The 27,918-nt window shown below is 37.2% G+C and overlaps 1 protein-coding gene across 1 annotated transcript in view; it reads left to right on the top strand.

Annotated features, from left to right (window-relative positions):
• Positions 1-27,918, top strand: part of ADCY2 (adenylate cyclase 2) — a 204,841-nt gene that overhangs the window by 124,425 nt on the left and 52,498 nt on the right. The window contains exons 5-14 of the mRNA XM_038130098.1: positions 8,562-8,710; positions 9,789-9,900; positions 10,995-11,122; positions 15,908-16,066; positions 16,431-16,563; positions 16,893-17,069; positions 18,360-18,403; positions 20,699-20,779; positions 24,899-24,968; positions 27,308-27,405. Of these exons, the coding sequence (XP_037986026.1) occupies positions 8,562-8,710; positions 9,789-9,900; positions 10,995-11,122; positions 15,908-16,066; positions 16,431-16,563; positions 16,893-17,069; positions 18,360-18,403; positions 20,699-20,779; positions 24,899-24,968; positions 27,308-27,405 (1,151 nt within the window). The remainder of the gene's footprint in view (positions 1-8,561; positions 8,711-9,788; positions 9,901-10,994; positions 11,123-15,907; positions 16,067-16,430; positions 16,564-16,892; positions 17,070-18,359; positions 18,404-20,698; positions 20,780-24,898; positions 24,969-27,307; positions 27,406-27,918) is intronic.

Here is a 27,918-nt window from a genome sequence, read left to right as displayed (position 1 = left end):
GTTTTGTGGTTGGGCCTACTAATCAGTGTTAATTACTAGTTTAGCATGTATCTACCATACAGTAAGTTGCTGCTTTTTTCCCCTGATCAGATTCCTCAAAATAAAGAGAATTGGTTTTCAAAACGCTGTTTATATTGGTTTTGGGTTTGTTTTTTTTTTCAGGGGGAGCAAAGTTTTTAATTGAAAACTTTCTATCTTCAGTAGCTGGTGAATATAATCATTAAAGAGCAAATGGAAGATTTCTACCAGAAACTGTCAACCCTGAGATGGAAATATAATGCAAACCATTCTTGTTCCCTTTTATTGAGACCATTGTAAGAAAATAAGAGGTCTGCTTTATGAATGCAGTAACAGCATACACCCTCCAGACATCTGCCTGTTCTTTGATTTCCACCTAGTGTGAGTCAGCCTCCTCTGTCTTCAAGGCTGGGAAGTGAGCTGTTGAATAAATAGTCAGAAATAAATGCTCAGAAAAGGAGTGTTAAAAAATACAGCTTGCAACATTAAAATGTATCATCACTGTTTCACAAGAAAAAGCATTGCTCCTTACTGTAGGTTTACTTTCATTAATGTATGGGTGAAATAATCTCTTACTCCTACTTGAATAAACTTTTATCTCAATTTAAACTGGCTGTTGTATGGGCCAAAACTGTGTTTAACTACTTCTACTCTTGACTAATCTAATACAGTGATTGACAGTTTTGATTCATTTCTGTTGCTGTGTGGCCCTGCTTCTCAGTACTCTGTCTGACCCACTTTTAAGTGTTTTTGAACTCCTGACAAGTGCGGCTAGGTGCCTGATAAGAATCTTTATTCTTAAAAATCTAGATTTTGATCTTTATTCTGTGTGGCGTGTAACATTTCATCACTCAAATGTATGCTATCTGTAGACTATCCAGTAAAATATTAGCAAATAACCAGTGAAATACAGAAAGAAATCCATTCTTGCATATTTACTTGGCAATCTGTGAGCAGATGGCTAAAACACCAGAGGCGATGTCAAAGGTAAAAACTGTCAGTTTCATGCTATCCAGAAGGCTGTGGAGGAGTGATGCTGTCAATGTTCTTCAGATGTGATCTTCTAACTTAAATGCGGTGCTGTGCCTTAGAAATGCTTTTGGTTTTGCTTTGAATTTGATGCTTTTAACTACAAGGTTTGGCTCTAAACTGGGCAGATGAACAGCAAACTTTGGTCTTTGAAAAAGGGTTGTTTAGGTACCTTTAAAGCAGTACTCTTGATTATCTTCCCTGACATGTCTCATAGATGGTTTGGAAGAATGAAAATATGTAAAAAGACTCAAAAGTTTGGTTTTCTTCATTTTTGTTGAAAAATAACAAAATTCTTCTCATCAAAAGTGAGTTGTACCAGAGTTAGTTTATTGTTTAAAGGAATGGTACTGAGCAATTGCCAGCATTACAATACTTCACCTTTATTAAAGACTGATGTAGTAATAAACATGTTACGCTCATCAAACTGATTCTTTGCCAAATGCTGCTTCTGTCTGTTCATCAGTTCTTGAAATATATAAAAACTTGGAGGAAGAATTAACAGGGTCAGACGCAAACAAACCTTGAAATTCTGTCAGTTAATTAAGCAGGGCTGGCTGTGTATGTTGGTGTGTTCTCTTTTACTCTATTGTTGTGCTGTTTGGTGACTCGTCGCTTGAACAGCCGCAGGATAGGCACGCTTTCTGAAGGTGTAGTGAACATTGCCTGCAAAATTAGTCATAAACAGGCTGCATATGCAAACTGGAATCTATGCATAAACATTAAACATCCCTTAGGTTCTGTGAAGGAATTTATCTTTGCCAAATATGTGGTGAACCTGAGAATTTAAATGAGCTTTCAGTCCCCTACATTGAAACAGTGGTAGTGCTTTTGCATACTTCAGTGTTTTTTGGATGTGGAGGTGACTGGTGAGATGGCAACTCTGCATTCCCAGAGCTACTCGGCAGCAAACAATCTGGGCACACTGAGGGTGCACAATGCTGAGGGTACACAAAGTGTGTTTAGCCTGCAAACCCTTGCCTTAAACTGACAGCCTGCATTGGCTTTACTGCTCTTGTGAAGTGATCAAGTCACGCCACTGATGTTTGGCCATTCAACTGTTATTTGAAGACAACTGTCCCCTTTCTGGAGGCATGGCTGGAGCTCAGGGACTGAGTGGAGGGGGCAGAGCCTCTTCCCAGGCAGAGGCTCCCAGGGAGCACATCCCCGTCGGGCACCAACCTGGACCTCACCCTGGCCCTGGCCCAGTCCCAGCACCAGGGAAGACACAGCCCATTGCCATCTGAGCTCATGACAGCCACCTTGGGCCTGAAAACTGGCAGTCCCCACTTGGGGTTTCTCCCTTTCTCATGGGAGCAGCTCCTAGACAACTAGAGCTTGTCTTCTGCAGAATAATTTCATGAGGGCATTTGCATTTCATGCCTGGGGAACTAGTGAGGAATGAAAGGATGATGCTTTCATTCCCCTTGTGTGTGTGTCGATTTCCTGGTGTTGATATTTCAACTCCTGGCATTGCACACTTGAAATTTCACCAAAAGGGTCATGGAAACAAAAGGCCTTATGGTACTATGCTTGGGGAAAAACTCATTTTCGAGGGACGAAAAAAAAAATCAGAAATGTATGTTGTTATCAGTGTGTGTGTGGGGGTGTGGCATTTAGGAGAACAGATGAGAGTTCACAGTTCTGCCATCAGGAAAGATGTCATCTGTGTCATAAAGCCTGTACTAGCCACAAGCAAAAGCAGCAATTAGATATATAAAAAAAGTTCAAAATGACAAAAGATGCGATATGTAAGAGATTTCTAGATGTCATGAAAAATCCTTGATCCTTGTCTGGTTTTGTCAAGGCCAATAAAAGTTTTGGAAGTTTTCCAGGAAAAAAACACATCATAACCAAGGAAGTGGCTGCCACTAGATAGAAAAAAGTATAAACAATCAGTATGAAATAAAAGGAGCTGCTGTGATGGGATTGTATTTGGAAAGAAATAGAGTGATGTACTCAACAGTTTGGTAAGAAATCAAGTAATAAGAAAATGTTTTTTAGTATTTAATGGGTACAGGTTTGGGTTAAGTAACTTTCCATAATCAAAAGATTTCAGTAAGATTTTTGATTCAGTGATGTTCAGCATAAAAGTGCTGACTCTGCCCAGCAAGATAGCACAGTCTAATAGATTTTGAGTGGAATAACTGGAAGTTATCAGTGGGGTTGTTCAATGAACTAGCATGTCTGTTATGTTCTACAAGAATCTCATCTCATTGTTTATGCTGTTTTGTATGTTTTATTAATGATCTAGGAGGTATGTGAAGACATTCACAGACAATAATTTTTGCAGAAAATGTAAATACTAGCCTGATAATGAATATCATCATATTGAATACTTTATAAACAATATTAATCAAGGGAGTTTTTTGTAACTTTCTGAAGAGACATCTGAATTCTAAAAGAGTATGGGCCATAGCTAGGATATTGTAAGGCTGCAACTTTGTACAATATTTTGGAGAAAATAGGAGAAATGGAATTGCAATCAGGGAACTCCAAGGATGTTACATCAGAAGGCTGCACAGAGTAAGTCATGGACATACTGAGGGAAATAAATGTGTGCATGTCTTTGTTGCTGAAGCAAAATGTTAGGATTTGTGTCAAGAAACCCTTAAAAATGCTTGAAGGTTGTTGAGGGTTTTGAGAAGAGAGTGTAGAAAATACTTAGAAGGAGGAGATTTTTACACCTCAGTCTGTTTACTTGATCAGAAAAACAGTTACCTGTGTTTACAGGAGTAAGAGTAGGGACATTAATCTTGAGCTGAGAAAGATATAACAGGGCCAAGGCTTCAAAGTAAGAAATAAAGAACACATTTTTAACAGTTCTTAACAGTTCAGGTGGTTAACGACTGGAAGTTGGTGAATTCTGCATCTCTTGATGTCTCTGTAGTCAAGATTGAATACCTTTTTTGTTGTGTATAAGTAAAATCAATTTATTGGATTCGGCACAAGTAATGAGATGGATTGAGGTTATTAACATTGGCTAAATTTAAGGAGATAATAGCAGGTAATTTTCAGGAATCTTCTCATGTCTCAGTTAGGAGGCCAAGTTAGCTTTAAGAAAAAACATTTTACAACTCTTTATTCTTGTAGGTGTATTTTAGAGGATGATCATCAGGTTTAGGTTAACAGTACAGTACTTTGACAAATACCCTCTCGATCACCATCTCTATCAGCTCTTGACTGTTCCATCATTTTGTGATCAGGAATCAGAAAATTCATTTCTTTTAGGTTATTTCTTTATAGATTTCAAGGGCAGCTTAAAATTTGATGTTATTTGAGTTTATTTCTAAACTTTGTAGTGAAGCAGGATGCATGCATAGGCTAATTGCTTTTCGAGCTCTTACTACTGACTTCCTGACCTGGTTTGTCAAACTTGCTAAAGAGATGATTAGATATATGCCACAGGAATCTGAAAACAAAATCCAATCCACAGAAAAGCAGAATTCAATATTTAGTGCCCTAAATGACATTGAAAGGGACAAAAATATCCTTATACAGGATTATAAGGACAAAAATATTCCTGTAGTCCTTTGCTGATCTACAAATACATAGTTTTTCTGAAGACTTCTTGAATGTCAGAAAAAGCTTAACAAGAAACATTTCTTCGAGTAAGACCAAAATTTGGACCTGCAGTTCCTTCCCTAGATAACAGAGTGAGAGAGAGAGAGAGAGAGCATTGCTACCTCAGAACTTCAGTGTTCTATTCTGTGAATTGCCTTGAAGGACAGCTTCTCTCCATTGATAGCAAGTCACAAAGTTGATTTTAATAGGGTGAGTCCTATCAGACTACCTTTGTTTTTCCTTAATGACATTCTGTTACTGTATTATTCAAGAGATCAGACTAGGTGAAAGAATATTTAGCCTTTAGATCTATAAATTCTTACATTTAAGCTCAGTAAAGTGTTGATCATGATGTAATCTTGTGCAAATAAATGAATCAGTATTGGTAGTTTGCGTAACAAAACAGGAATGAGCAAATAAATAAAGCATTATTGCCGCGGGCCAAATTGATTTGTGAAAAAGTTACTCTTGAAAATAACCTATACCAGTGTTTGAAGATATTGTGCTTGTTTGCTGCAGAACAACAGCATTGTATTTTGCGAGATACTCACATGCAACTGCCACCTTGCAGAAAACAGCACAATGCTATGTTCTTTAACTAAGCTGTGCCAACTTATTCTAGGTTAGAAAGCAACCAGAGTTTATCAAGCTTTAGAGGAGTGATGTGTAACTAAGAACCACTGCTAAAGTCATCTGTTTCAAGAAAAATTCTGACAAAGAGATCAACTTGGATGTGAGAGACTGAGAGAACAGGAACTCAAATAACATTTTGACATATGCCACAGAAAATCTGCAGCTGGAGAACCCAGGAAGGATGACTACTTGCTATCCTTCTAGTGGGGTTCAGGTGGAGAAGAGAGAAGTACTTAACCTATAGTATTGAAAGGCACTTGTATGTTGTATTCAGTATAGACAGTGGGCTGTATCTTTTAGCCCTAGGACTTGAGGCTGGAAGTGACTTGAATGGTTGAGAGGAAAGCATAGTCCCAGGGAATAAGTCAGGAAACAGTCTTGTGTGCTTAAGTCCCCTGTATAAGTTGTTAAGATCATGTTGTTAATATTCTAGGGAAGGACATTTGTGAGATTTTCATTATTGTCATAGCACAGCAGTTTCTCTTCCACCAGAAGCAGGTATTATTATTTTCAGTCTGAAGACTTTTAAATGGTACCTCTTGACCTGCATTCAGAATTATTACAGCTTTTTTCTTACTGTAAGAGTGTAAGAGACTGTAAGAGATAGAAAAAGACTGTTAGACTGTAAGAGAGTAGCTTCTCTGTCTACTACAAATAAGGAAGATTTTTGTCTAAAAGTCAGCGTCTTGTATCTCAGTTCAACTAGTTTTTGATGTGTAGACTTTCTGTCCTTTGAGAGGGTAGTACAGAATAGAATGTATTACCAAATATAAAGCCAGCATAAGCTGTAGTCTTGATTTGTGGTGTTCCTCACATTTTTCAGTCTGCAGGAGTTTCAGTGCAGAACATTGTGCACTACAAGCTGATCAGCAAGAGATTTTGATCCCTCCACTATGCTCTTTTGAGCCAACAGCAATGAAAAAACAGGAAGGAAGAGTTGTTCTTGTGTGCTTTGCATTTCTTAAGATTTTTAGCTGACCAGCCCAGCCACAGTGCCCATGAGTAGTTAACATTCACGTTCTTTCACAGCTGTCTGTTAGTGAAAGAAATGAAAATGAACAATCTACATTATCACACAAGTGATAACATCAGGACTGAAGTGTGAATGCTTGAAGCCTGCAGGATGGAGAGGGTGGCTGAAGGCTATATGTGCACCTGGGTATGGCAAGGTGTTCTGCAGTGTGCTTCACCAATTGCAGTTCTCTGAAGCAGCCTTTGGTTGCAGCCTTTGCTTTTGTACAGTGAAAATGGAGGAAGGAAAACATTCTTTGGAGGGAATTCTGGTGTGGTGAACAGCTTCACCAGGATGTTTAAGCAGAACGGAATAATGGGCTGGCCTGAAGAGAAAAAGAAGGGGAAATGTTCCATCTCTCCTGATGTCCCCTACAAAATGAGGGCATTCTGTTTTCCTTTTTCTCATATGATTCTTTAGCTTGTAGTTGACTTTATGCTGCTTTCTATGAAAACTTTTTGGGTTTTGCTTGCTTCCTTGAAATATTTGTTGCTATATGACCTTTTACCAGCCTTTCTGAGTTTCAAAGAGGTAAGCAGTAACCTAGACGTTGAGTGTCTGCATCACTGTGTGTCTGGAATCACAACATTCAAAGGAAGATAGTGAACCAGCTTGCATTTACTATCCATGGTATAAAAGGAGTATAGTGATGTAAAATTGTTGCTAAGAGCTACACCTCTTCATTAGCTGTGTAATTTCAGTTGTTAACAAGTCTGAACAATCCTGTACTGTTAAAGAGCAACCTGGAAGAGTAAGTTTTCATTATGGAAAAAAATTGATTGGTCGTACAGGTATTATTTACAAGTTAGCAAAATACCTTCACCAAGGAGCCCTGGAAGTGAAACATTGCCAGTGAACATAAGCAATGAAAATACACTGGTCTCTTGGATGTGAGCTTGCTAAAATGCCTAAGCATACTAAGAAATAAAATTTAGGAAATAAATTATTAGTTCAATATTAATTAGCAGCAAAGCAAGATTCTGTCTTGATTCATTGCAATAGAATTTTTTTCCAAATATGTGCAGGATCAGTTTCAGGGGGCCTCATGTAATTGAATGCTATGCTTACAAGTGCACAAATGCTATGAGGAATGTGAATTTGTCACTATACCTGACAGAGACAGATAGCCAAGGTTGCTGCAAATATTAGAAGAGTCTATAGCCCCGTTATTGCCTTGCTCTACTCAAGGTCATCAGACCTGAACAGGAGTAATTATCCCAGGCAGAGGATTGGATTAATGGCTACACTTCTTCTGGTACCTTCATGAACAGAACTGCAAAGTCTGCAGAAATACTCTTGTGAACCAAAGAGCATGTGTCATTCTGAGTAACACCTGAGAATCATGCACTTTTTGAGGTCATCATCTTTTCTGGTGTAGCGGTTTCTCTCTCTGACTCTGTCAGGGGCTTTTTCAGATGCCTTCTCCTTCTTCACTGGTTCAGGCTTCTAGTTTTTATTCTTAGCCAGAAGGAGTCTCTCCTGTCTGCCTGTGAGAAAATGGGAAATTCTTGTTCAGTTTCAAGATGGAATATGATAAAGCAAGGACTTTTTTTTTTTTACAGAGTTCTTGTTGACCTGGTTTCCAGAGAAGTAGGATCAGTCTAAAGCTGTCACAGGTGAAATGGGCAAAATGGAAGTGTCAGAGAGCTTTAGAAAAGGAAGAGCACAATATCAAATGAAGAGGAAGACCCTAATGCCAAATGATGAGGAAAAATATGTAGGGTTTGGGTTTTTTTAGTATTTTATGTGCTTTTAGGTTAATTAGAAAAGAATTTGTCAAATGCCATATTAAAGGAGAGAGTACCTATCAAAATGCTTTGCAAAAATTCATCATTTTCAGCATGTTCTGTGTCTGTATTTTATTTTCAGTCTAACTGCTAAAATTATGGCAGACCATTTAAAATGTATGAAAGAAAAAAAAAAAGATTTAGCTTATTCCTGCTTGAATTAAACTGTATTTCCAATTAAGTCCTCTGGACTGGCCTGTGACTCTTGTTTCATTTGCTGCATCCTACTCAGATATTGAATAGATTCCTGTAGATAACTTCATGAAATGTTAAGCTTAGCTTCAGCTTTTTCTAATATACGCAAAACCTTGAAGAAGGCAGGTATTACTTGGAAATGTGTGTATGTCTTTGTCACACTCCTCAAGGTACTGATTAACTTTGGAGCTCCAACCAGGCCTGAGAGCAAGCCTCATCAAAATGTTCTGTGGTATTGACAATAGGGTGTGCCTTGCACAGTATTGATGCCATACTAAATTTATTCTCCTTAAAGAAACTGTGGATTTCATTTTAAATTTTAGGAGCGTCTTCTACTTTCTTTACTGCCTGCTCACATTGCCATGGAAATGAAAGCAGAGATCATTCAGAGGTTACAAGGTCCAAAGGCAGGCCAGCTGGAAAACACCAACAACTTCCACAATTTGTATGTCAAAAGGCACACCAATGTGAGGTATTGTACTGTAATAAAATGTACCAGCAACATTCAAAAAAAAAAATTGAAAGAAAGGGTTAAGGGAGGAATTAAGAAAACATTTTTTAAAATATGCTTTTCAACAGCTTCATATGTAGCATCCCTTAATTTGATCGAATGCTGACAGTGCTACATTCCAGAAGAGCCGCAAAGGTGTTAATACAAAGCAGTTTTTGAGAAAAAGCCACACAATAATAGGTTGGTTTTTTTAATAATGTCTTCAGTTTTCAGATCGAAGTACCAAATCCTGCTTCTGTGTATGCTAGTCAAAATTGTAGTTCCTGTCAGTGGTATGATTCAGATTTTGTGATTTTCTTAATTGGAACAATTTCTCAGGATTTGTATCATGTAAACAGAGGCAGCTGTATCACGGATGTATTTTACACAGTACCTGAGATAAAATATTCTGCTGACAGATCTAATTATTTATTATTTAAAAACTTCTAGTAGCTGAAAAAATAAATCACTTTCATTTCAAACATTCTTTCTTCTTAGCAAGGTTCTTTTGTCTGTTTTATTGTTGTTTGCTTGTTTTGGTTTTGGTTTTGTTTTTTTTTTTTTGATTGGACAAGCTAGTTTGAATTATATTCTTAAAAACTAATTTATTAAAAATGTTGCAGGACTTTTGAGGAAGCTCTTGTTCTCTTATGAGCTCCAATAGTCCTTTTAAACTATATATTGCTATTATTATACTGCTGATTTGTGACTTGGAAAAATATTTCTTTTTTCTGTGCCATAACAGATAGAGGTATAGAATGTTTATAAGTACCTATAAATACAGGTATACCTATAAATGTTGTACCTGAGAAGGTAATACCTATAAAGGTACATATAGGTATATATTACCTATGAACGCAACACCCATAAAGGTAAATATACATTTACCTATAGATGCAGTTATATTTATTGTTCTACATTTAGTAGTGGCTGTTTTGGGTATGGGCATATCCCTGTGCAGTCCAGGGCCCTCGCTCAGGTTTTGCTGTTGTTTGGTTGATGGATCTGAGTGTGCTGCAGGAGGAAGCTGTGACGAAGATTCTGCTCATTTCTGTTGCAGCATCTTGTACGCTGATATCGTGGGATTCACTCGCCTGGCCAGTGACTGCTCTCCAGGGGAGCTGGTGCACATGTTAAATGAGCTCTTTGGCAAGTTTGATCAGATTGCCAAGGTGGGTTGCTATGGGCTGCTGCTGTTAGTTTCAATAAGAAAATCATCTTTAAAATGTTGTTGTTTTTTTTTTTTTTCCTCTTGGGGTCTTCGTGCAGCATTTCTGAGACTTTGGCAGGAAGATTGGATTTGAAACGTGTGAAGAAAATGATCTGGCTCTGGTCTGAGTGCAGCAGTGCATTTCTGCCAGAGTGGCAGTCTGTGAAACCCAAGATAGCTCTCTAATAGGACCAATAGAGACAGCTCGTGGAGCCCAATAAGGCTTAATGGCAGATGAACACTTCTTTAAATAGATTTTTTGCAATATCAAGGATTAAGAAACTCAAGATAGAAAAGCGTTAGTCAGTTTTCTGGTCTCAAAAAAAGCATTTATGAGACTGAAGGAGAAGAGAGACAATATTGATCAAATCAATTTTAATTACTGACCACAGCCTCTTTATTACTCAAGGAAAGAATCAAATACAATCAGAATGTTTTATTCTGCTTATTTAGGTGTCATTTTTAATAAAAATTAAGCCAAACTTCATGTGTAAATGTAAAATCAGGAACCTCAGAACAGATAAAAATCTCCTGTGTTTTTATTTGTTGAAAAAATATTGTCAAGTATTTTAAAAATAAAAATAAATTAAAATTAAATTTCAGTTTTTAAAAAGTGAAAATTTTTACATGGTCTTAGAGTATAAAATATAGAAATACTATTATGATTGCTAGCTTCTGGAACCATTCCATAGTATATCTTCATCAATGTAAATGTGGAGGACCACATCTTTTGATTTATTATTTCAAACAAAAAGGCTTTATTTAGATTGAGGACATGATAGTTTACCTCAGTTCTTTATTCTCAGGTGTGAACATATTCTGCAGTGAAATTACTTCCTCCTTTTGCCTATTAAGGAGGAGGGATTTACTGGTGGAGGGATCAACCATACAAAACTTTCTCAGTGTTTCTGTTGTAGCAAGCCCTTCTGTACTGAAGCAAGCTTTAGTAGAAAGACTTTGCTAATGTCATTTAAGTCAATCTTTGTAACAGTAACCCTTCATTTATGTATTTCAAATTGAAAGTCACTGTCTCATCTTGCTTTTTTTTTCCTCCAGGAAAATGAATGTATGAGAATTAAGATTTTAGGTGACTGCTATTACTGTGTTTCTGGACTACCTATATCTCTTCAAAATCATGCCAAGAATTGTGTGAAAATGGGACTGGACATGTGTGAAGCCATTAAGTAAGTACTAAACTTTTAGAAAAAACCTTTAAAACCAGTCCTTCATTAAAATTAATATATATAGGTGAGCTACACTTGGCAAAAATGTGTATCATGTGGAGGTCTGGATATTTGGGAGTCTTCTGCGTGATTTATTTTTTCTAATAAGCCAGACTTTGATTTTAAAACTTGGTATGCTCTTCTGTAAGTTCCAATTTTTGTGGTTTTGTCTAGATCACATTAACCACTGTCCATTCAGCAAAGTGAGATATTGACCCATCCTTGTGAGGTATATGTGTGACGTGCACCTCATCATGAAATGGATAATTATGTTGAACTGTGTCGATCTTAATGTCTAATGAAGTAGCCATACAAAATTACTCCTCTAATCCTTAAATGTGTGTAATTGTAGTCACAAGAGGGATTTGGCTTTTAGTTATCTGGTCTTCTAACTCAGTCCAGGGTAATTACTGTATGGGTAGGTTGACTAAAGCAAATTTGGCTCTTTTCCCTTTTATGTGTTCATGGAAAAGGTATAGTATTTTTGGGAACTAGTATTTGATCTCCTTGTTTTAGCAGTCTTTTGTAAAACTAACCTCAGTACAGGAATCAGGTTGCTGCATTCTCTAAAATGTTGTTTCTTCGTCCAAAAATGGTTGTAACTTACGTAGTGTCCAAAGAAATTGAATTTTTAAATGGTACTTGGGAGAATTTCTCCTTGCCAAGCAAGATAAAAGTCTACAGATTTGGTTGCATTTCAGTTACTTTCACTGCTTGCTTTCTCTTTTTCACTTAGTATCACAATTGAACCATTGCTTTTTTAGCATACTAGGAAGTAAAGCTACCATCCCTTCTGTAGAGCAGTTGGTAAAAGGGTGTCAGTCCCAAAGTTCTGGCCCTCCTTGTTGGTTGGCTTAAAAATGTTGGGATTTTTTCCCCAGCCTTTGATTCAAAATGAGAGCTTTTTGGTTTGCATTTCAAAACATCTGTGTGCTGTGTGAAAAAAGTGAGTTAAAAGTATTTGCACAGAGTTTCTGATCGACCTGTTGCTTTGTTACTTAAGAGGAAATTACAGGGTGCTGGAAAAGCAACACTAAACTTGTGCCATAAAGTACCCTTCACAAAGAACCAAAATATATCACACATCATAATGCAATGTTTTACTTGAGCTCAGAGAGCAATCTGTCAGTTCCTCACACTTCAGAACTTCCAGTCTTCTCTGAAATAACTTTCTTCTCAGGCTGCTATCAAGAATGTTCATTGTTAATGTTGTATGATCAGGTTCTTGGTAAGCAGCCTTATAGACTAGAAAATTACAGATTAGTTGTAAAGCATATTCTGATCTGACTTTATTACTGTAGTCAGAAACCACAATGCTCCCATAGACAGATGCCTGATTACCACAACCTGTTTACAGAAGGAGTGAGGAATCTGTACCCTGTGTTTTCAAATCCTTTCAAAGTATTATGTCAAGTGTCGCAGGCTGCAGGTGAATGAAAATTGCTGATTCTTAAGCAACTCCATATTTTGTTGTGTGATTGCTGCATCTTTGTATGGAAGCATCTCCTGACATGCTTCTGTGCCCTGTAAAATGAGAAGTAGTAATACTCTTGCTATTAGCAGTGTGTCACTCAATATCTTTCACTTGCTCTATCAGAAATACCTTTTTTGTCAGATAGAAATTATTGTTACATTCAGTCACTGAGGTGCAAACTGCCCCCTCGGTGTGTAAGCTGCTGAAATAAAGTAGTTTGCTGTTTATATTAGCAGTTCTATATAGATTTTACCACCTGAATATGGTTTCAGTTCCAGTTCTCTTTGAAGCAGAAAAGGAGGAATTCTGCCAAATTGCCAGGTGATCTGTACTACAAAGTCTTATTCAGTCTTCTTACCTAATGTGTAGTTCCATTTTGAGCAATTCAGCTTTCCTATGCTATGGATTGTTCCCATTTAAACATGGACTCTAGTCCCATTGATTAAGTGCTTTGCTTCTCTGCTCTGTGTTGGAACAAATCCAATGTTTCTTACAGTCTGCAGCCTGCTTGCCCAGGAGTGGGATGCTTACTTTATCAAACCATAAATGCCAGTGCTGCCCGTGATGCTGAGAGCTGGCCACCTTAGGTGGATGCTTTAAGGACAAAGCTTATCTGTTGAGGCAAAATATTTTTGTGTGTGAATATATGTGTTGTTTCCATTCAGCTCAAACTCTACCTCCTTGTCTGTCTGGTGACTTCCTTATTTGTATGTTTCTGAGTCACATATTCTCAGACGCTTCCTTTGATTTGGTAGCATGAAACAATTTCCATTTCAAATGAAAGTGAAAGAAACTGTGGGATATAAGATGGTTATACCATTTTGAATGCTAGATACAAAATAAAAGACTTCTTTTAGGTATGCTTTCATTCCTGCAGGTCTGATCCAAAAGGAAACTATGCTGTTAAAGCTGGTAATTTGCAGGGAATTAAATGCCTAAGGCTCAGTCAATGTGTTAAAATGTGTAAGAAAGGGCTAGGTGAGTCTTAGATACCTTGGTCCAGAATTAGAGATTAATAAAGCTCAGGTAAAGCATCTAGATGCTTTCCTAATGACCTGAACTCTTGTTTGTATGGAGTAAAGTTGCTACAGTTACCTGCAATCTTACCGGGTCTCTGAAAAATGCAGAATGCTTTCAAACTCAAATTTCACACTGCAGTAGGAAAAATACAGTCTTGATGAGTATTTTGACTGCCCAATCAGGCTGGCACACAGACTGTGCTGTGCTGAAGAAAACCAGAGAGACAGGGGGAGCAGAAAATGAAATAAAGGTGGGAAGTTTCAGATATGCTTCTGTAGGTAATGCAGACATCCTCTGGGGATGTGATAGTCTGCATTCTTGAATGCATTCAGTGCCTGCATTGTCATAGCAATTGTTCAAGGAGATCAGGAGAGAAGTGGTAAACCCTAACTTGGTCTAGAGTTACACTGCTAATTTACTGCCTCCTGTGGTTTCTTTAATTTATGAGACAGAAAAAGAGATTCAGTTCTGGTACAATTCTGTTTGCTCCCATGCTTAAATCCTGAGAGCTTATTAAAAAGCAGACTTTATTCTGCTTGCTCTTCCTTTATTCTGCAGAATGTGGAAGGGCAGTCTTTTGACAAGCACTCCTAGAGGATAAATGTTCCACTTGCATTTTGCCCAGTATTTTAAAACACTTTTTTCCAAAGTGCTAGGCTTGTGTCATATACCTTGTGCAGAGCAAAGTGGTGTTTGTGATTTGCAAACTGCTTACAAAGACCATTTACAGGCAGTTCATTTTCAAGTGTCAGCTACACAAGAGCAGTGTAAAAATGGCAATGTGAAAAGAAATACCAATAAACACTTGAGAGAGACAGATGGAATTAAAACACTTTCAGTCATGATCCTGTTATTTTCATTTCCCAGGGAAAAAAACTCTTGAGAATTACTGCTTAAATGCAGTATGATATGATACCATACCTTTGATATGATACCATATTAAATTAGGCCTCTTGCATTCTATGTTCCCTTTCAAAAAAAAAAAAAAAGAGAAAACTGTCACATTAATTAAATAATTCAGAAGGTATAGAGCTGATGATTCTTATCACCGAGATTGAAGATGTTGCTAGAACTGTGCACCCAACTTGTAACTAGGAGCCATTTGGTTTTCTTATTCTGTAGCTGTTTCTTCCATTAATAGTCCGACTTTCTCCAAGTGTGTGTGGACATTGCTTATTACTGGCTAGGTTTGGGTCCACATCAGTTGGGGTTTAAATACGTAAATCCGGTTAAATTGTAATCTTCCCATTTCTTAGAGCTGTCTAAGCCTGGAGATATTTGAATTAGTTTTGTTACTCTTTGTGTATGTGGTTAGGTACCCATGTGACATATGTCTGGAAATGTTCTGATTGTTTGACCTCAGTCATGCACCAGTGATTCAGAAGAACTGCTTCTGCAAAGATAATTGCCTATCTTATGTGTAGGGCTCTTCTGAGATTTGAGATGGGGTGAACAGATACTTTGTGACTGGAAAGATCAAAGGTTTAGATGTGGTCTGGACAGTGAGGGTAGCCTTTCATTCACTGTATATAATTCTAGAGAGTGCAGCATTCACTAAGCATGTGGAAGGTTGTTGAACCTATGTTCTCCACAGCCTGGATGGCACTGAGCCCATTTCCCAAAGACTGTACAAGCCTTAGCTTGTGGAATATCCTGAGGTGCTGTGGTTTTCATCCTTCCTCTCAGATATGTCAGATATGAGAAGGTCTCTGATGTAAACATTGGGGTCTATAGGTAGAACTCTGCGTAACAGCAGTTCCAGACCTCAAAAAGCAGCCTGTAGAACAAAAACAGTCCTTAGGTTCTACCATGAGACTAAACATTTCCACTATTCACCACAGCCCTCCCAAATAATTTCAGATTAATATAAAAGAAGGAACTTCAGACACAGACTTGAAAATTAATATTTCTGCAAATTGTTGCAAATACAGATAATAGGAAAGATAATGTATAATCATAGCATTAAAAGAATGGAGGCAATGCTAAGAAGAGGTAAATGTTGTTACTGCTACTTTCATAGAATCATAGAATGATAGAATGTTTTGGATTGGAATGGTCCTTAAAGACCATCTAGTTCCAGCTCCGCTGCTGTGGGCAGGGACACCTCCCACTAGAGCAGGTTGCACTGAGCCCCATCCAACCTGGCCTTGAGTGCTTCTAGGGGTGTGCCATCCACATAATTTGACTGGTAAATTAAAAGAAAACAAAGGGCCTATTATGTGTATTAACAGAGGCTTTATTCTCAACCGCAGGAAAGTGAGAGATGCGACTGGAGTGGACATTAACATGCGCGTAGGAGTGCACTCCGGGAACGTGCTCTGCGGTGTTATTGGGCTCCAGAAGTGGCAGTATGATGTGTGGTCTCATGATGTTACCCTGGCCAATCACATGGAAGCTGGGGGAGTCCCAGGGTAAGAATCTTCTCCGTTAAGCTTCGGACACCTGGATTTTTCAGTCATGGAAAAATGCATAGGCACCATGTCCTAAGCCATCAGCCTTCATGGAGATGCCTGTACTAATTCTTAGGTGATGTCTTGAGGAAAAAAAAAGACCAAAACTGGGGCACTCAGTATTTCTTGTGATTTAAGGAACATTTTTTTTTTTTCTGGATAGAAACCTTTGGATTTATGCCCATTAGAACTTCTAAAATTTAGATTAGAGGGACTGCAAAAGAAGTGAGCTGCAAATAAAAGGTGTATCCAAAAAGGTTGATCAGGTCTAAATGCTTTTGACCAGTATCTGTGACTTTGTCCTTCTTTTAAAATATCATTTCAGCCGTGTTCACATCACCTCAGTCACCTTGGCACATTTGAATGGAGCTTACAAAGTGGAAGATGGGGATGGAGATGTGAGGGACCCATACCTGAAAGAGCATAATGTTAAGACTTACTTTGTAATCAATCCTAAGGTTAGTAGTACTTTTATTTTGTGGCCAGTCATACTTGTTTTTGAGCAGGACCGCTAATCTCTTTATTGAATAATTCACTACAATAAGATATTGATCAGGGCTGTTACTGATGCCTACAGATATATCATGTTTGCAGTGCAAATGTTTCCCGCTCTTCAGAAATAAGTCGCTGATGTTTCCCAGCAATATCATTAAGAATTGCAGGTTCTTAGCATCTCTCCATTTATAAGTCCTTAATCGTGGAGATCTGTGGTGCCAGATGACGCACTGCTGCTTCAAAAGGTCGTGAGCACAAAGGCTGACATCACCTTTTGTCCTCTGTCAACCAGGGAGAGAAGCGAAGCCCTCAGCACCACATTCGGCCTCGGCATACTCTCGATGGAGCCAAAATGAGAGCTTCCGTCCGCATGACCCGGTACCTGGAATCCTGGGGAGCTGCCAAGCCATTTGCACACTTGCACCACAGGGACAGCATGACCACTGAAAACGGCAAGATAAGCACAACAGTAGGGGCCTACTTATGTCATTTTGTACAATATAGCAATATTTGAATGGAAAAAGCTGCTCACTGCTAAATACCTGGTTATTTCTGGTAGAAGAAGAGACATGTAGTTGTACAGGGCATAAATGCAGTGAATTTGCTGGAAGCTTTTCCAGTTTTGGATTAGGGTGTAAGTGCATCTCTGAATTCAAAGGAGTCTGTCACACTTGCTAAAGTGCAAAATTTGACCCTCTGAGCTCAGACCCCGCACCAAGTCACAGCATGTGCAGTGGCTGCTCTTTGTCTTGTGGAAAGATATTTTGAACATAAAGACAGAATGCAATAACTTTAGGAAGGAAATCCTTTAATACAGAGAAATTCCTAGAGATTTATTGGCTGTTCAGCTACATTCTCCATTTGGAATACAGCCAAACCTGGAGCAAAGGCTGTGAAGTTAAAATAATCCCTGTGATACTTTAGGTGGACTTTATTCAGAGTACTCCAGCAACCAAATCCATACTTACTGTATCATCCACCTTTTGAAGGTGCACCTACAAGTCCTTAGCTGTGGTTGAAGGCCTCAGTTTTAGAGTACTATATTTCAATGTTGCATCCTTTACACTAAACAGATTTGTTTTTAATTTTACTAACTCTGTTATGCTGCTGTCAGTAGAATACGGACAATCTACAGCTTGTACATTACATTATCTTCTACTTCTTAAAAGAGAATGCGTAAAGGTAAATTCTCATAGTTTTCAACGTTGGCATTCAATTTTGTTCCTGTACTGGTGAGACATATTCTTGTTTAATAAATATAGTGCATCAGAATGTGGATTGTGACAGGTTCATTACAGGAAGTACCCAGCCATCACTATTAATCACAAAGAATGTGGCTGTGATGGGTGCCATTGCTATTAATTAAAAAATAATGACCATTGTCTGTATTTGGCCAATCAGGTCTGTTTTTTTCAAAACCACTAAAGATTAGTTTTTGCTGAAGCTGGCAAGAGTTTGGGCTACATCCAAACAGTGGTGACATTGAAGTCCTTGTGGTAAAGCAAAACACTCTTGGATTCAGACTGTTGTATTAGTTTATCCTGTATTTATACTGATAGATGAGTTTTATTCCAGGTCACTCCATCTTCACTTCTAGCTGGATTTTTCTTTTAGACAGTTTTAATTGAATGCTAAAAGTATTTACACTGGAAACTTTTCTCCTTACTTGACCCTATTTTCAACACTGTTTTAAAAGCAACTTAATATTATTGAAGTTGAGTATAATTAATAGGGGTCTTTTTGTTTATTTGCTTTTTAGGATGTTCCCATGGGGCAATATCATTTTCAGCGTTGCAGAGAAAGGTAAATCAATCTTAAAAAATTACTTATCCATAGAAAATCTATGTAAATAGATAGACACTGGTATGCTTTCAAATACTGAGGGCCATTGCTCATGCAATGTTTTTTTATTTAAGTGCTGATGCCTCTTACATATAGAAGGGCTATGGAAACAGATTTGGCAGACATGTTCCTTATGAATTGCAAATTCACTTCCTGATAACAAATAGCTTTATTCTGAGTTGGTATGTTGGTGACCTACTACAAACCAGGTACTCTACCAGTGGGAAGAAAATTATATACAAGAAAATTGGGAGGAAGCCCAGAGAGGGGTAAGAAAAGGGAAGATGGAAAGGGCTGTTCAAAATTTTTCTTAAAACAGCTAATAATATGTACTAAAAGAGACATTTTGTATGTTTGTTTAATTGCTTTGTATTTGTATTGTAGTTTATTATTTTAAAGCCTTTAGTGTGTTTGCAGTAGTAGATATTCAAAAGGTATTTTGTGGTCTTTTATAGTGCTCCTGCTACAGAAAATGTTTGCAAGATCACAATAGCTTTATGCTTTCCTGGTGCTGCTTGGTACCTTGATGACTAGGGCAAGATGGTGATATCATTAATACTGTAAAGTCCTTTAAATGAACCTCCTAAAAATTTGAATTTTTATTGTCTCTGGTTACTATGCAATTATCTAAAGTATTGCTAAGTTCCAGAAGGTGAACAAGTTTTGACTGAACATGTGTGATATTAATAAAAAGAGTCTAATTCTAAAACTGCACATTTATATTTGGACAGTATGTCCAAAGACTTTCTATCGGTCAATGAAAGACCATTGGACTGTGGCATTTGGAGATAATGCAGTTCAGAAGTGTTCTTGCTTTTGTGTTTGTAAACACTACTCCAGAATAGATTCAGAAGGCACAAAAAATGTATCTTGATACCATATCATGGAAGGAATTTCTTCCATTACTGGTGTCTAATGTCCACAGTGAGGCAGACATGTAACTAGAAGTCTAGATAAGCTAGTTAATCATTCTCACACGATAGAGCTGCAGTGATCATAAGCACTTTGAAAATCAGTATTTTATTAGAATATGCAAATGTAGGGTTTGAAGCCTGACTGTAGGCTTCCATTTGTGAAAGTCTTAGCTCTTATGCCTTACACAATAATCTTAAGTTCTTAAGGACCTGCCAAGAAGATTAACTGTGGTTGGACAATGTCTCCTCATCTGTCTATGCATTTCTCGTGGGTTGTTTTTGTGATTGATTTCTGTGAAAAATAAGTTTTAAGCACTTTCTTTTCTAAATTCACTAGCATTGAATAGGCATAAAATCACTTGTGTTTTTTAAAGTTTCTGTAGGTCCACTAATACAATTGCTGTATTAATTTGAAACTTACAGCAGGTTATCAGTTTCAGAGAAATAACCCAAAACCTTGATATTGAGGAAAATTCATGTTTGACTGGATTCAATTTGTAGGTTAAGAATATTTTGGTCAGGAAAGCGTCAAACTTCAGATCTGACTAATGACTTCTTAGAAAACACTGGTTTTAAGTTATCAGTGGATTTAAGTTTTCAAATACAGACATCACCTGTCAATATTTGAGATGTGTCATTTTCAAGGAAAGCACAACTGCTGATTGATGATTGCAGCAATTTACGTTAGCAAAGGTAAACCTGTTGTGATGATCCCCTGTTGGGTTCTTGCTGAGTCCAGTCAAAAGTAAAGAAGCTTTTTTTTTTGCAGATGAGTTACAAGGTTCATAAATAGAGTAATATTGTGTATGCTTGAAACTAATTTCAGTCAGTGCTAAGTTTTCTTATTAAAAAGAGTAAAGTACTTCCAAGAATAGAAGAGTTAGCAGGATTTTGGTAGGGGATACCTATTATGCCTCAGTGCACTAATACTTTGTGCTCATCATACAATTCTAACAAGGGTTTTCTAGGAAAAAAACCTGCAAGAAACAGGAATGCTTTATGAATTTGAGCGTATTCCTATTCTTTTTCATGAGTTCATAACTCTGTGGAAGACTTTCCTTAGACCAGAATTTCTTGAGCTCTCTTAGTTTTTTTATGAAATATTTTCTTGTGTTTGTATTTAAGTGCTCCCTAACAGCTAAGCTCTCGGTTTGTGAGTGTGTGTGTGTTTGTGCATGGGACTTTAGCTTATGATGGTTTTTTTTAAGAGCTTATTATGAGGGTCATTGGGCCTGATGCCTATAGTTGCTATTGCAGTATAAATGTTAAAAAATTATGATAAACTCACAAGTTTATGATAGCTGTTGGTTTTTGACATAACTTCCAACACTTCTCATTTCAGAACAAAATCACAGAAAAGAAGATTTGAGGAAGAACTGAATGAGAGGATGATCCAAGCCATTGATGGAATCAATGCCCAAAAGTATGGCTTTATCCTCTGTCCTTTGTTGTCTTTGTCCATTCCAACTTTGACATAAAGCTGCAACAGAGGGCAGTGTTTAATATTTTTTGCTCCCACATGCACACCAAGTCTGAAAACAGTAAAGGTGTTACTAATACTGGCGTAGGAAGCCCTGCACATTTTGAAGATAGGCTGTAAAGTGACATTTTCTACTATATGAGATAAGACAGTGCCTGCGAATCATGGTGTGACTGAGGTATTGACTTGTCTTGATCTTCCTGGCAGAGGGAGTTTGCTCTGTAACTGTTTGTCTGTAGACTCATGGCTGTGACACTACAGATTTATCTTAACTGGGGGCAGAGAATTAAGACACAAGAAATTACTGGCTCAGTCAGAATGATTTTCACATCATTCTGATGTGAAAATTGATGCTTCCTAATTGTCACAGAAACAATGCCTCAGAATAAGAAACTTTCCCTAAAACCATAGTTTTATGTCTCTCAGTTAGTTGGTTGGTTTCTTGGAGAAGGCTAATCTTGAGGGCATGTTGGAATTGCTGAGTGAAACAACCTGCCATGTATTTTTTCCCATGTCCTAGGAAGAGCTGGAGGCAGTATGATGTTTTCTGTTTCCTGGTGAATAGATAAGGCTAGAAAGAAATCAATTGCAGTCCAAAATAAGTGTTCAAGCTTCTTATATTTCTCTGATGAAATAAGGGAATTGCCATTCAGAAGTGTTGACAATAGTTGTGATGAATTACATGTTTCCCCCCCACACTTCTGTTACTCAGAATCTTAATCACTTGAGTGTTACACCTAATTATTAAATGTTCATATGTCACATTTTGGTTTTTTTCATCTTTTAGTCCTATTAAATGGTACTTGGATTTAGAAAATTTTTTTCAGTAATTAGAAGAGTGTCAATATTTATATGCCATAGAGAGAACACAGTGAAATAGAGTAGGTCATGTGCTAGGCAAAGCCTTTTGATTATACTAGACTTGCCTAAAACAGCTCTATAAATTTTGGCAGGTTTTTTGTTTCTTTAGGTATACTTGCTCTGATAAAAGGATTTTAAGAATGATGTTTTGATGTCAAAAGTAAAGCATCTGTATAAATGCATTAAAATATTGGTGAGACCCTACTGTATGTTTTAACCTTAGACAGTCTCTGTCTTATCTAGTTAGCGCATAAAATTCAGAGAAACTTGGGGATAAAAAAGGTTTCTGAAAATGTTTCATTGTATTTTGTGAATTACATGGGAAACTGCAGAAAGATAAGAAATGATGTTATATATCAGAAAGTCTGAATGTCACCTTCCAAAACTAGATTCTCTACCTAGCTCTGTATTGATTTGCTGAATGAATCTCTTAAAAGCTATGATTCAATTGATTAATACTGAGGGATAAGTTATGAAAAGTGCTGATTCCTCAAACGTCAAGATAATTCAATAACAGTTTAACTCTGTAAAGTCTAAGCACATAAAAAAACATAAATAAAATATTTCCTACATTTAGGATACAAAACCAATCACATTTTTGTTTTCTTTATTATTATGCATATTTTTGTGCCTCAATTTTTCATCTGTAAAATGAAAATAACATTATTAGCTAGAGTGAAAAAGTGGTTGTGAAACTAAACAAAAGGTTTTCTGAATCACAGAGAAAAGTTTTAAGAAAGTCTATGAGAAAACTGGCAATTCTAAACGTTTTTACATGGAACATTTGGATTGTATGGCAAATAGGTCTATGACTGAATAAAAAAAAATTAAAAAACCTTATTGCAAGAGTGGGTGAAGAACAAAGAGCTTCTGTGCTATAGCCATTAGGGTGTAACATCACACTTTCTCCATGGGTTTCTTTACCCTGTATCTTGAACAAAGCACTCCTGGCTCAAAGTGCCTGTCCTGCACAGGCGGGGGATGAGCAGCCCTAGCTAAGCCATCCCAAGCCTTGTGCTTAGGGAACTGTAGGACAAGAGGTGGAGGGATGGCCATCTGCTTGCTAAATATGTACCTACAGAGGGCTAAATGCAGATTGCTGTGTTAAAGGGACACACTCTCTTTGGTCTTTCTTCCTTTAAGTCACAGTGCTGCTATGTTTTGTGCATAATTCCTTGCTGTACATTGTCAAGCAGTACAAGCCCTATGAAACCACACACCTCTGTGGATACAGGCAGAATTCAGATGTCTTTGTTGTTCCTGGAATTGCAAAAGAATTTAAGCCAAACTTTGGTACCTAGTTTCCCAAGAGACATGTCCTCATGTACTTGCAAATACTTTGGCAATTTTCAGACTCGTCAGGGAGACAGGCTGAAGGCAGAATTCCTTAGCCCTTATGTCTGTGACAAAGGTGTGTGACTTTGTGCTCCTTCTTCTGAACTCAGTCTCCACTTCCATTTGTGTTGTGCTGTTTCCCTTACCTCAGACCTCTCAGCATCTGCTATGTAAAACCAGTACAGACTTTTTTGTGAACTTTTAAGAAGAGCTAAAATCTTCTGAAAATGTGAGCTTGTAATGTGGAGTATGAGGCAGCACGTGCTCTAAATGGCACTCCTGACTTCACATGCGATCAAGTGTGTAACCAGATTAGGCTCCTGGGAGTAGATCTGCAGAGAGAACTTTTTAGCAGTGTGCTGATGGTAATTAAATCAATCCACCTGTCAGATACCATAAGAAAAAAACAGGAAATTTGTTAACTATTTGGGGAACTTTGGTTACTTCTTATTTAGTTTTTGTAACTAAGTGGAAAAAATCTTTCATTTTCATTTTCAGTTTGTCAAAAATATTCTGCAAACTGAAGGTTTTCTCCAGTAGATTACAGCTGAACCCAAACAAAATCGTGCTATATGTACACCAGCCTTTCAGTTCTCTTTCTTCTTAGAATCCTAACTGTGATCACACATAGATGGGAACCATTGCAGGGCAAAAAGGGAAATGTATTTTTGAATTAAGCATTCCGAGAACTGAATATGTTTACCGACCCTTTTTTTAATGCAACTGATTGCACAGAAACAGGGACAGTCTCCCAGACAAGGAAACAAATATTTTCCATTTCACAAATTAAAGCTAATAGCTTACACTCCACTCTGTCCACTCCTGTTCTCCAGGACTTTAATTTAGGATATGTTCCACTGTGGTTCACTGCTGCTACTTATTTGCATTACAGACTGTCAGTTGAGACATTCCCTTTTATTTAGGAGGCATTAGCTACACTACTAGTTAAGAGCCTAATTTAAAGTTATTGCTGGAAATGTTGGGAAAAAAATCTCGATCCCTGCTACTATTGTCCAAGCTCAAGTACAGCATGTCCACAGAACTAATCTGTTTAATTAATTCTTTGTTTTCAAATTTGCATTGTGCCCTTGAGGTACAAGCAGCCAAACCCTCTTGACATTTATATATTCAATATCTTTTCAAGTGTCTGTTAAAATACATGTAGACTTTCATATTACAACTCTCATTTTGTAAAAGCTATGTCAAGCTTTTGTCAAGATTTACTTAGTTAAAAATAGATTTGTTATTTCCATGCAAGTATTTATGCTATTTCTCATGTTAAAGCAGGGAAGAAGGTTTTATAATCAGGAAGATGAAATTTACCTCTATAGTACAGAGCTGTGGTCAAGAGACCGAAACAGTTCAAAGACAAAATCCCTCCACATCTTTTAATAATTTTTGTTACATTTTTGTTTGCAATAAGAGTTTGTGAAGTGTAGCTTACCTACCCAGCACTCCTGCATATTGTAACAGTTCTCTTCCTGCAGGTACCTTGTCAAGGCCTGTTTTTGTCTCAGGTCCTCTTCTGTCCACTGGATATACTACAGTATTTTGGACATGAGTGGAATGTCACTGTTAGAGTTCCATCATATAAATCTCTCTGTCCATTCTCCTTAGGCATGATTAACAGAAAAACAATTGTTCATCTGTGCTTTTTTTTTCATGTGTACCTTAGCAATAGAAGCCAAAAATGAGAGGTGATTTTCAGTCTCCACTTTTACTGCCAGTGAAATTCACCATATACACTGCAATACACGTGAAGTTGCTTAATTCCAACTTATTTTTTATTTTGCTGCATTTCAGTAATAGAAAAGGACAGGACTACTTTCTTCCTATGTCAATGATAATGTTCCTTCTCTTTTCTAGGCAGTGGCTTAAATCTGAAGACATTCAAAGGATATCACTTCTTTTCTATAATAAGACTCTGGAAAAAGAAGTAAGTTATTTTCAATAAGTTCAGTAAGTCAGGCCTTTTCATTGTTTTATGGCCCTGTGGACCTTGAGTGTATTTCTACTCCCTGACAGCTTCAGCAGGAAGAGTGGGGAGTTGCCTCTTTCTGATTTCTCATGAGCAGCTGATAGCAGCTGATGGCTGAACAGCTATGCTTTCCTTTGGGAAAGTAAGAAGTAGGTTGGACCAGAACTGGCTGTGTAAATTGGTGAATTTGATGAGAAGGGGCTAGAGGAAGTATTGCCATGCTGTGCTCTCACTGTCCAGCAGGTATCCTCTGTGTCCCATGTGGTGGTTGAATACATACCTAGCTATTTTTGTAGATATCTTTCAGTTCAAATCATCCAAAAGGATTTTCAGATTCTTTCACTGCTCAGCAGAATAGTTGTGACCACCATCTGACAAAGGCATGTGTTGCTTGGCAATGCATTAGGGTAGAAAAGGTTTCAAGGCTCCTTGAGTCTGTTTTGAGGACTTCCTAAGAGAGAAGAAGCGAGACCTGGTGTGGTCTCATCCTTAGTGTTTGGGGATTCACTGATTGGATCAAAGCTGTGCCTGGCGGCATATGAGATTTTAATGTGGTTGTTACTAATCAATGAATTCTGAAAGAGAAATTGAGAGAAATATGTCATTATGTGTACTTTGGACAATGGCTTAGGAGAAAATTTGGGAGCTAAGTTACTTGGCTGATTCAATGCTGCCAGTACAAGTCCAATATCCTGATGTAGAATGCTGTGGAACAGCAAAGAGCTAATTGTTGGTTTTGGATCCATCTTTTTAATATCTTTTTTTGTTGCCTTTTAATGACTCACAAGTCCAGTCTTGGCTTTAAAGAGCTCAGTAAGAAGTCTGCTTTTAATTTAAAGAGAAACTTTTCTGGCCCTATAGGACCTGACAGTACAGAAAGATAATAAAGCAAAACAATTGTTTAACCTAAGGAGTGAATTGCCCGCCTTCATTAGGAAATGCCTGGAGAAGTGTGAAACACTGAAACAAATTTAAAATTTAAGATTGGAATTCTGTGAAATTTTAATAGCAGCTCAAGGTTCAGAATTGTTGACCAGGACCACTACAAACATACATACTCAACAGGTGGAAGAGCAGAACTTGCTGCAAAGGTACCCCTCAAGCAAAGACATATTTGTGCCTTGTAATCCAGTTAGATAAGTTATAAGAATTGATTTTAATTTGTCATACAATTCAAAAGTAAAAAAAGCTGCTGTGTTGCCGAAGTGAGTTTCTACATATTCATGTAAAGTTTGGAGGACTGGTTTCATAGGCAGAACTTGGCATTAAGCACAGAGACACAGCTGTGTGCTTGCAGTTGGAAGGCACAGCTCGTGCACTTTCCATTTTCTGCAGTTTGCATCTCCAGCACTTTGTGAAAATAATCTTTGGTATTTTTTTCTTAGTAATTAAATCTTGAACTTTTATCCTTTGGAAAAAAAAAACCAACCTAGGATAGAGTAAGTAACTTTAATAGCTACTTAGATCATTTCCCTTTGAGTACTTAATTGGCTTCAACCTAGATATATCTATCTCAAATAGCAGAGCAACTCTGATAAATATTTCATTGCTTAATTCTCATGTCTCTAGACAGACTAATTAGAGATAAATAGATTTTTCTCATGACAAAACAGATCAAATTGACTCTCTCCTAAGAATATCAAGTGTTTAGTAGTAACATAACATTAGTAGTGGACATATGAGGCCTTTTAACAAAGACATAAAATATTTTAATTGAAGTAATAATATAGGTTCAGTAAATATCAGTGTGCTTCCTAGCTATGCTCTGTAGCACAGCTTACTTTTTGCTACTTTTTGTGCTCAGAGGTTTCATGTCTAAATTAATATTGCATTTTTTGTAACTGTTTCAGCCCATTCAGTATTTATCAATAATTGAAAATCGGTTTGAGGAATTATTCACAAAGAATTTTTGAATCTTTGAAGAATGCTTGGCCATTCCTAAAAATATTTTAACTTATGCTTTAACATTTTCTTTTTGGTGGGATTCCTTTTCTGGGGGGGAGGGGAATTTTTTTGCTAATTAAACTTTTTATATTGAGTTTGGGATATTGAGTTCAGTGGAGGAACAAGGCAAAACCATTTGACATGACTGTTCTTCAATAAGCAAAACTATTAATACTATGTCTGATAATCCCTTGCCCTGTGTGAGTGGATGTGAAGTCACTGAAGAACAGGAAATTTACTGTTGCTTAGAACTGCCTATACATATGTGCATCTTTAAGCTGAAAATTCAGTTGGGTGCTATTTTATCTGCTTTGGCAATTGTGTTTTTAACATTTGCTTTTATTTTCTTCTAGTATCGAGCAACTACTCTGCCTGCATTCAAGTATTATGTGACTTGTGCGTGTCTCATATTCTTCTGCATTTTTGTTGTACAGATTCTGGTATTGCCAAAGTAAGTGATATTTAATGTGTACTTGTTCCTATATATATTTGCTCATTAGTGTAAAAAAAAAAAAGTTTAAAAATTTGGAATTGTTACTTTGCAGATGCCAATTAACTGAAATTAGATTGAACAGAAGAGACCGAGGATTTCAGCCAATTTTCAAAGTTAGGCTTCTTTCTAATTTTGAACACTGTCAGTAGTGTTATGCCAAACATTGGTAAAAATTCTTAAATCCTTTTTGTTTCTCTCTTTGCATTTATAAATAAGGGTGACAGTTGGACATTAGAGTGAGACAAAATGGATTACAGAGTTGGCACTGTGATAAGTCACTGTATTTAACTTATGACTATGATAATACTGTTATACTGAATATGAAAATGGAGCATTAATAACCATAAAGAGCACATTTATAAAATTAATTTTGGAATATTAAAATCCATTTCTGGAATAAATATTTCTATCAGAATTTATACGTTATGAGATGATTTATATTTGTGCTTGTTACAGAAAGGCTGAAAACTG

This window comes from Motacilla alba, chromosome 2 (genome assembly GCF_015832195.1).
Source record: "Motacilla alba alba isolate MOTALB_02 chromosome 2, Motacilla_alba_V1.0_pri, whole genome shotgun sequence".
Lineage (NCBI taxonomy): Eukaryota > Metazoa > Chordata > Aves > Passeriformes > Motacillidae > Motacilla > Motacilla alba.
This window is presented reverse-complemented; position numbering and strand designations above follow the sequence as displayed.